This window comes from Ochotona princeps, chromosome 12 (assembly GCF_030435755.1).
Source record: "Ochotona princeps isolate mOchPri1 chromosome 12, mOchPri1.hap1, whole genome shotgun sequence".
Lineage (NCBI taxonomy): Eukaryota > Metazoa > Chordata > Mammalia > Lagomorpha > Ochotonidae > Ochotona > Ochotona princeps.
The window spans coordinates 3,939,671-3,950,101 of NC_080843.1; the positions used below are offsets into that span (position 1 = coordinate 3,939,671).

The 10,431-nt window shown below is 47.9% G+C and overlaps 1 protein-coding gene across 1 annotated transcript in view; it reads left to right on the top strand.

Moving 5' to 3' along the window:
- EFNB2 (ephrin B2) overlaps positions 1-3,864 on the top strand; it is a 42,814-nt gene extending 38,950 nt beyond the window's left edge. Inside the window, exons 3-5 of the mRNA XM_004577360.2 lie at positions 352-444; positions 1,213-1,326; positions 2,630-3,864. Coding sequence (XP_004577417.1) covers positions 352-444; positions 1,213-1,326; positions 2,630-3,015 — 593 coding nt within the window. The 3' untranslated portion in view covers positions 3,016-3,864. The remainder of the gene's footprint in view (positions 1-351; positions 445-1,212; positions 1,327-2,629) is intronic.
- The last annotated feature ends 6,567 nt before the right edge of the window (positions 3,865-10,431 follow it).

Here is a 10,431-nt window from a genome sequence, read left to right on the forward strand (position 1 = left end):
TTTGAAGTCACCGTAGTAACTCTTCTGCTGTCCTGAACTTGTCCCCAGGGAACCCCTAGGCTTTTGGGGGAAATGCTGTGTTTTTTGACTAAAAAAGAAGGGGCAGGAGACTTGAGTGGATCTAGACCCAAAGGGCATACTTGGCAGCAGTGCCTCCACTATCCATTTTTCTGCATTTGTTTTTCTTTTTCTGTTCAGCTTTCAGCATCCCATATCTTCAGAAAACTTGTGACTAAAAGTGAATTCTTATTTTTCAAATTGTTTTCAGACATTTCATGTTCATGTAAACTTGGCTTATTGATTTCCTGATTTTTCTTTATTTTTTGTTTTGTCCATTTTATTTTTAATCAGCTACATCAAATGGGTCTTTGGAGGGCCTGGATAACCAGGAGGGAGGGGTGTGCCAGACAAGAGCCATGAAGATCCTCATGAAAGTTGGACAAGGTAAAGACCACCTGCTGCTTTGTGAAGCCACTGTGAGCCGGCTGAGCCCCCCCACCCCCCAGCTCATGTGGCACCAATGTTGGTGACACCCACCCTCATTTCTCCTCCTTTAAGTTTTTATGAAAGCGAGCCCTTGTCTGCACCTGAGCCAGTGACACATCTCTTCAAGTCTGTGTAAAAAACCAGCTTCTCCTATTGGAGATCCCTCGAAAAGCTAAGACTAGCCAGGTAGAATGTCTGCTGGCGTGTGTGTGTGTATATGTATATGTCTCTATACAGACATGCATATATATAAATATATACACATTGTTTTCAAAAGCAGAACCTTTGATTCAGAATCGCAGTGTCCAGAACGAAAGCTCTTGTTTTGCAGCTTTGCTCTTATCTGAAGCTTGTCTATAGCAGAGTTTTGTTCGTTGCACCTTTTCACATGTAGCTAGCCTATTGTGCAGTGATTCTTCTGATTAGAAATTGGTACAGTAGTCAATCAACTTGCATCATTAAATTGAAATGTCATCTACAATGCTTTGCCTGCCAAATGCAAGAATCCCTATAGTTTCCACAGATGGCCTCACAATCTAAACCTCTGAAATAACTAGTATAACCATTTTGTCTTAAAAGGAAAGTTGTATTCTTGTATTTCACAGCGCTTTGCATAAAGAATCTCATGTTCATTGCTATTCATGCTTGCTGAGATGTACACGCAGCTCCCAAAACCAGACGCCATGAGATGTCCCTGCTGTCAGTAACCACTGATCTTTCATATAGATGCGAGTTCTGCTGGATCAGCCAGGAATAATGATCCAACAAGACGACCAGAACTAGAAGCTGGTACAAATGGAAGAAGTTCAACAACAAGTCCCTTTGTAAAACCAAATCCAGGTATAGCCATGCGATTGCTTGTGTTGGTGGTACGTGTGTGCGAGAGCGCGAGCATGCATTGCATTCCAGTTATTTCTCAAGAGACAGAACAAAGAACTTCTGCACTGGTAGGATTAACTAGTTGTTACGGATGCCAGTAATCCTTGCTCTCAGTGAGTCTTTACTAATTACACTCAATGAGAACGACATAATTTATTCCCTTGAAAGTCTTAGGTTCAGAAGAGTAGAACTCATCAGCTACAAGTGCTCCGCTCTGTCAGACCCACGTTTTCATTGGTCGACACTTTATCGAGCTGGTTGTCAACACCGGCTTAAAGCTGATGTTAATGTATATATAATTAATGTTGTAATCCCTCATCTAATTACATCTAATCCACAAAGAGCCTAACTGATCCTCTTCTGAATTTTACAGAGTAACCCTGTAAAATATTGCACAGAACGACATTTTGCAGGTGGCATACATTTTTGTTTCTTTTCTTTCCTTTTTTTTTTTTTTCCAAATCTGTGCAAGGTAAAATATCACAGTTTAGAATGCCGGATAAAACTGGTTGTCATTGAAAAGTTCATGTTCGTTAGTCGTGAGCCACGTGGCCAGCTATTTACCATGCTAGTGAGTTTTTTACACAGTTGCACGGAAGTCAGCATTCTATGTTCGGGATCTCCGTGCACTGGCTTGTAGTTGTGAGCCGCTGCCTGTGCAGCAGCACCCGGCTCTTTCCAGGAGCAGAGAAGGGAAGTTGTTATTTCTAACTTTCAATGACAAGAGGTGTCAAAATCCCTGTGACAAACTGATAAATGGGTAATAGAATGATGCCAAGCCGTTTTTTAGTGCTTAACATTTGGGCTGGCAGTCTGTTCAGCATGAGAGCGTCTGATGTCTTCCAAATGTATTTTAAGCGCAAATCAAATAATACGCGGGCGAGTTGGGAGCTGAACATCTTCCCAGGCCTTCCCGCTCTTGCAGTGTTGCTTTTCAAGATAGCTGCCAAGAGTTCCAGGCTGCAGGAACGCCCAGGGGAGCGGCAGGGCCTACCTGAGTCTCATCCTACGCGCTCCCTGCCCTGAGCTGCAGCCCAGGAGCTCAGGTTAAGGGATGAGCACGCATGGGATCTTCCGTAGCTGGGAAAGGAATGGGTTTGGGTCGCAGAGGGGGACCCAGCTCCTTCTCTGCTTTTTCCTATTGAGTGCGCCTGCTGTTTGAGTTGTTCTACAGCTTGACCGTGTTTGTTTGCATCCGCGGGGGTCATGGGACTGGACAGTGACCGCCTCTGTTCTCTTCTTGTGTGCCCCGCGTCCCGTGCAGGGTCTAGCACAGACGGCAACAGCGCCGGACATTCGGGGAACATGCTCGGTTCCGAAGTGGCCTTATTCGCAGGGATTGCTTCAGGATGCATCATCTTCATCGTCATCATCATCACGCTGGTGGTGCTGCTGCTCAAATACCGGCGGAGACACCGGAAGCACTCGCCGCAGCACACGACCACCCTGTCGTTGAGCACGCTGGCCACGCCCAAGCGTGGCGCCAACAACAACGGCTCTGAGCCCAGTGACATTATCATCCCGCTGAGGACTGCCGACAGCGTCTTCTGCCCACACTACGAGAAAGTCAGCGGGGACTACGGGCACCCGGTGTACATCGTGCAGGAGATGCCGCCACAGAGCCCTGCTAATATTTACTACAAGGTCTGAGCACCGCGCGCACCTGTGTGCCGCACCCGCGCTCTCCCGAAGGGGACTGGCCGCCCTTGACGGCTCCGCGCCAGCCAGGTGGCTGGTGGATTGACTGCAGCCCAGGCTCTGGGAGAGGACCCCGCGGAGCTGGACAGCCAGGACACTCGCCAGAAGCTGCCCCTTGGACTGCTGTGCCGCTGCGGAGCCGCGGGCTGGCAGGGGCCCTGAGCGTCCTGGGAAGGCTGGTCTCAGCCCTGCCCATGGCTCTTCCCCAGGGGCACACCAGACTGGCCCCATGGACCGGGCCCGAGGGAAGGTTGGCAAAGCTCCCTCAATGCCTCACCTCTCCTGTGCCCTGGGGCCTGGAGCCCTGGCCTGAGAGCCCTCACTTGTGTTGCGTGCTCTTGGCTGCAACCCCTCTCCCTGGCAACATTATCTGTGCACCGCCCCCAGCCACACCCCGGGCTGTGCCATACAGGAAGACGAGGAGATGACCGGTGGTGGAGGGCAGTATGGCCATGACGGCTCAGGGCTGCTGCCTGGAAAACATAAAGCTGGGCAAGTACGAAAAGGAAGAAAAAAATTTTTAAAAACACAATTAGGTAGCACAGCACTTTGGCTTTATGGGATTGAAGAGATAAGCAGGAGACAGGCTAATTCGCTCAAGGGATGGCGGTGCATGGCTGGGGGGAGACAGCCACACGCAGGGAGGTGGGCGTGGGCACAGGCCAGGGTGAGAGGGCCCTGGTGGCAGCCAGGGAGAAACTGTGTGGTACTGGCAATGCAGGTGTCGGGGCGGAGATGTCAGTCTGCTCCAGCCAGAAAGGTCTGGAGCAGACCCAGCTGCTATACTTCATGTTATTAAACACAGGGAAAACACTGGGGGGAGCAGCAGACAGCGCAAGTCTTGACCAGAAATGGGAAAGCCAGAGGTCAGACAGGTTGTGATGCCATCCACGCCCTTGGCATGAGTGATGACGTCTGAGCATAGGGAGGTCAGGGTACCCATCCCTGTCCTGTGCCCCCCCCCACCCACTGAGCCTTAGAGACGCTTGGGTCAGTGAGTGCCAGTGGCCCGTATTTATAGTAGGTGTACAGAACACAGGGTGGGGAAGAGAAGAGCAGAGAGTTACTAATATATAGTTTTCAGTTGCACACAGAACACACACGCGAGAAGCTAGGAAATCCATTGTGGCAGAACAAAGCGATGCCCCAACTGTTTAGTGCTTTAAAAGGCATGATGATGATGATGGTCGTAAAATTGGACTGCTTACTTCTGGGAGCGACAGAGTCCTCAGAAGGTATCTCACAGAACCCTAAGGTCAAACACAGACCCCACCCCCAAATACCAGGCGCTCCCTGGGACCACATCGCAGAGTCCACAATGACAAGGCTTTTACCTTCCGTGTGGGGTCTGTCGCTGCCTTGTAGAGCCTCCAGTGGTTCCCCCCCCCCCCGAAGGGCTAGGGGTACAGGTTTAGCCTTGGCTCTCTCTCCCCACCCTACCCCTCTCTCCCTCCCTCCCTCCCTTCCTCCTGGCAAACAAGAAGTACCAACAGGAACCCTACATTTTATGTGCTATGCAAAACAGACATCTCTCACATGGTCCTGTTACTATGGTAACGCTGTGCTTTCCAAAGTGGGAGGTGGCGATGAGCGTGTGGAATGCAGCAGCAACAGCATTCGGAGGCCCTCAGGCCTCCAGTCGTCACAGAAATTCATATCCCCTGAACCTAAAATTCTTAATTCCTGGTCCTGAAAATGATGATGTTGGTCCAAAGTGTGTGAGTGTGTGTGCATGTGCGTGGCATATGTGTGTATATGTATAATATATATCCACAACATATATATTATATATATATATACCTCCTGTTTCTGCGGAGGGTTGCCATGGTGACCAGCCACGGTGCGTACATATGGGAGTCTTCCCAGCACCCCAACCTTCCCCGGAAGTGCACTCCTACAAGATTTCCTTGAAGCCATCACAAGTTCTCCGTTTAGAATGGGGGAGAGGGCCCAAGAAGGGAAAGGGGTGGGAGGAATAAGAAACAGGCTGATCTCAATGAAATCCAACATGTATTGTCATTGGCTGGCTACGTTTTGGTCCTGTGTTAAACTGTGAAAATGATGAATTGATGAAGAGTTACCTGCAACCAATCAAAAAGTGTTCTGTGCGTCTGTTTTGTGTCTGGTGCAGAATATGACAATCTACCAACTGTCCCTTTCTTTGAAGTTGGTTCGGCTTTGGAAAGTTACTGTAAATGCCTTGCTTGTAGTCTCACCTTAGTCACCTGACTTTGGAATTTGCACCATCCTGTTTAAGTGAAGATGCTGTATATAGGTTCAGATTTTACTGTATATGATTTGGGGTGTTACAGTAGCCTTATTCACCTTTTTAATAAATACACATGAAAACAAGACAGAAATGGCTTTTCTTACGCAGATTGTGTACATAGAGCAATGTTGGTTTTTTATAAAGTCTAAGCAAGATGTTTTGTATAAAATCTGAATTTTGCAATGTATTTCGCTACAGCTTGTCTAACGGCAGTGTCATTCCTTTTTGCACTGTAATGAGGAAAAAATGGTATCAAAGGTTGCCAAATTGCTGCATATTTGTGCCGTAATTATGTACCATGCATATTTATTTAAAATTTTGTTGTCCAATTTGTAAGTAACACAGTATTATGCTTGAGTTATAAATATTTTTTCCTTTCTTTGTTTTATTTTAATGGCCTGTCATAGGTTTTTAAATCTGCTTTAGTTCCACATCACAGTTAGCCCTCAGAAGGTGAAAGCCGTGAGGTCACAGTCCACGTCTGTTTCAAACTCAATTTGTTCTTTAAAAAATAAAATATTTTTTTCCTATGGAAAAAGTGCCTTCAAAGTACTTTCCTTTTTCAGTTTTTTTCCTTTTCCTTTTCCTGTTTTTAAGACATTTTGTTGTTGTTGTTGCTGTTGGTTGTTTTAATTTGCTTGCTTCTGGCACTCCTCCTTCAGACGACAGAGACTTATGGCCATGATCCTTGCTGTGCTGTTTTTCCAAGCAGGATAGGCATGGAATACGGGTATCAGTTTTGCTAAATCTGGGAGAACTTTGGTTTCCCAATAAAATGAATTCAACCTAAGCCAAACAGCATTTTGCCATGAGGTGTATAAGGTCCCAATCATCTAGTTGTATCACCAGGTCCAGAAAGTTTAAAAAGTTAGCTGTGAGAGCAAAGGAGAGCAAAGGTACTCACCTTGCACTGAATTCCACATGGATCTAGTTTTCAGCAAAGCAGTTGGGCATCAGCTGCTTCACTTGTCTTTACAGACTAATCTCAAGGGGAAAGAAAAAGTCAAATACTCTTAATAATAAGTCAGCATGGATGAAAGCACCCTTTCTGACTGTAGCTGAAGACAAGCCAGGGTGAGCGGTGAGGTGAACGTCTGTGCTCGCCTTCCTGGGGAAGGAGACCGTGCCCGAGAGTCAAGAAGCCTTTTCCCGACTTCTTGGCGTTGGGTGGTCTTAGGAGCCTTTAGGTCTCCACCTTCATGCTGCCCTCCCCGCCAACCTCCACCACCCCAGAAAGACTTTCACAGTCCTTACTTACCCTAGGGAGTGAGATGGTGCAGATAGAATGCGAACGGCCCCAGAAGGCAGCAAAGCAAGCCCGATTTGCACTCCCATGTAAGAGACAGGCAGCACATGCTGCAAAGCTCCTCAGGAGCTTCTGATCCCAGCCTGTAGGAACCAAGGATCTGGGCAGCTGTGCTTCCACACAGTCCTGGGACTGAGGAATGTTTATTGAGCAAACTGCTGGCCTTCACAAAAACAAAAGTTCCCCAAAGGCCCACAGTTGGAGCGGCTGCTGGAATTGCCTGTTACTCACCTCCAGGCTTGTCTTCTGCTGCACCATATAGCTCCTTAGTTCCAGAGCCAGCTGCAGGAGCACGGTTCTCAGCCAAGGCCCCAAAATGAATGCTTGATCCTGTCCACCAAGTTCAAGATTACTCATGGTTTAGTCTGGGTGAAAGGAGAAACAGCCGTGAGACATTTTCAACATTATGACCTTTATTATAAGATAATTACCAAATGCGCAGTCTTCTTCTCTATCTGCTTTTTTGAGACCACGTTTTCCATGTTGAGTTGGCCAAGCTCAAAGACTGAAGATGTGTCCAAGTGTTCTGTCAAGTGGGAGAAGTCTGAGGGTCAGCAGATGGGCTGTTCTCTTTTGGGCAGATCAGTTGCTCATTCAGCGTTGACAGAGGTTCACACAGAATGGAGAAATGAATGAATAAAATGCCTCATTGAGCTCACTGCCAAGCTCTGGAACCAATCCAGAAGACAGCAGAAAAGTCACTTTCCCAACATTTGCAGAAAAGGGCAGTTACCTGCTTTTTAGATGGGAATAGGTCTTCAATGAGTCAAAAGGGGACATGGTCGCTGGAGCAGCAGATCACTTACCTGGGGGCTCCCCAGCTTCTGCTTTTGCTTTCAATGTAGTTGGAGTGTTTGTTATGTTCACACCCTACATTGACTTGAAGGCAGGTGTTCAGTGTTTTATAAGGGAGAAGCTGTCTCCTACTCTTCATTGTTAGCTAGAGTCATTCAATGGTGATTATTCAAAACACTGTATGTACTTGTAATAAAACCTAGCAAACCAGGCAAAGGGTTCGTATTTTCTAGTGTTTATGCCTCCAAAAGAAAGCTGCATTTGGCTGGAGATCCTTGTACTGTGAAAATTGATTAACAGCATCTCTTAAAAATTCTTGCAGCAGGTATTTGATCCACTGGTCAAGACGCTTGTTAAGATACCTGCATCCCAGACCCGGTGTGGTAGCCTAGTGGCTAAAGTCCTCTCCTTGCACATCCAGGGTCCCATATGGACACCGGCTCATATCCAGGTGCTCTGCTTTCCTTCCAGATCTCTGCTTGTGGCCTAAGAAAGCAGTCAAGGGCAGCCCGAAGCTCTGGGACCCTGCACCCACATGGAAGACCCAGAAGAAGCTCCTGACTTCAGATCGGCTCAGTTCTGGCCATTGCAGCCAGTTGGGGCATGAGCCAACAGATAGATGATTTGTCTCTCTATAAATCTGACAATCTGACTTCCCAATAAAAATAAATAAATCTTTAAAAAAGGCTGTCCCATCCCACATTGTGGTGCCTGGGTTCAGGGCTGAGCTCTGGCTGCTGACACCCCCTCCTGCCATGAGGGCTCCTGGAGCAGCGATGGTGGCCCAGGTGATTAGCTTCTTGTCACCTGCACGCAGACCTGCACTGCATTCCTAGCGCCCAGCCTTCTCCACGCAGTCTGGCTATCTTCGGCATGTGACCAGTGAATCGGAAGCCCATTTTCTATCCCTGTTTTTCTCTCTCTACCTCTAGTAAATAACAAACCATACAATTCTTTATATAAATCAAGTATGTTTTTAAGAACAACCAACACAAGGTAACTGATAGTAATATCTACACTTTGCTACCAATTGTCGGTGACAGATGTGTCAAATGAGTGAATGGGGACGTCTGACTTCCAGCCTGTTAGCCTCACCCCGTGTGCTCTCGGCAGTTCCTGTGCGCTATTGGCATCAGTAGGCTTCCTGGGGAAGAGGGAGGGATGGATGCAGGACACTGATTTCAGCTGTGGCTCTTGCAGGCCATGAAGCCAATCGGCAGGATCTCGTAGAAGGATCTCGTAGTGGTGTGTGTGGGCTGATGTCCCCCCAGTGGAGCTCGGACGCCGACCCAGCCAACCGATATGAGCTGAGGTAGCGGGGTGCAGACCTCTTGTGCCGGGAGCCCTCACCCCTGGTTAGTAAGTAGATTCCTTCCTTGCTGAAAAACATATTTGGGTCCCTGCCAGCAGAGCCCTGACACTTCCAACACGTTCTGAACTATTTCACTCGGGCCACCAGCAGCCAGGTAGCGTGGTAGGTGGGATGTTCTCTTCCACCTGTTCCGTTGGCCTGGCGTCATTTCGGCCTCCATCTAGACCTGCCTCTGGTTTGCTGGTTTCTTTCAGGCTGCTGTCTGGACACACCCTGTTCACTCCTGCAGTAATTCTTCCTCTGAGTCCACCCTCTGTGGCAGAGCACTGTATAACTGAGAAATATCTTTTGGTAGATAATAGAGCTATTATTTCCTAAGTGTCACTCCTGCTTTATAAAGGGGAATTTTATTTTGTGTGTACTGTGTTTAAGGGCATAACAACTCTTTATCCTAAGAAGTCCAAGAGCAGTAAGGGAGAGAAATATCATCAAAGAAAATGTCTTACTAAATATGACAAGATTCCTCTTCAGGTAGTTAGTTCTGCATAGCGGCCCCATCAACACAGCTCAAAAAGAAGACAAAATAATTGTAGAAATTAATGTCTATCTCTAGGAAACAAGAAAAATGGTACAAGAAAAGCTCTGGGATGGGCACTAAGTTAAGCTGCCGCTTGAGATGTGCTCATGCCATGTTGGAGTGCCTGACTTAAGTCTTGGCTACTTCCCTTATGCTCCAGCTTCGTGCTAGTGTTCCTAGCAAAGCAGCGGAAGATGGCCCAAACACTTGAGCTCCTGCCGCCCACCACGTGGGAGGCCAGGATGCAATCCCAGGCTCCTTGCTCACCTAGCCCTGGATTTACATGTCATTGGGCGGTGAACCAGCAGAACCAAAATCTCATCTTTGGAGACAGGCATGAGAGAGCTTTCTGGAGACATCAGTCCAAATTCCTTTGCTTTAGAGGAATAATATCATGTGGTCTGGACTTCTTCATGCTCCACCAGTAAATGCAAGGTAACAGGGGCAAAGCCCAGACTTCCTAGGACCCCCCTGGCTCGGAGAACAATCTTGGCCAAGCGTGTGGCTGCTCCTCAGCTGTGCCGCCTCTGGGAGCCATAGAGACTTCCCAGGGTCTGATTCAGCCACAGACATCTCATGGCGAAGCACAGCTTCCAAAGCGCCATGTCCATGGGTGCTGTCTCCTTAGTTACCGGCAGGGAGTACTTGGAGGTGTGCTGAGAGCAGTAACGGAGGCCAGACACAGCACTGGGTATGGCCAGACTCAGCGGGGTCTGAGTCAGCCTCGTCCAAGATTCCCCAAACGAGCCTTTCCAGCAGATTCTTGCTTATTTCCAAGTCTAAAAGTTTCTATAGAGTGTTATCTGTATACACATGACACATACACATGCACATTAATTTACCCACTTACACATGCAGTCATTGAACAGTTATTATATGCCTGACGGTTGCTAAATGTTGGAGGCCATCACAAGATTCCTCCTATTAAGGAACCCACAGTCCTGCTAGCAACTCAAAAACTTCCATTAGGGCCCAGCATGGTAGCCTAGCAGCCAAAGTCCCTGCATGAGCCCCGGGACCCCAAATGGATACCAGTTCATACCCCAGCTGCTCTACTTCCATCTAGCTCCCTACCTGTGGCCTGAGAAAGCAGTGGATGATGACCCAAA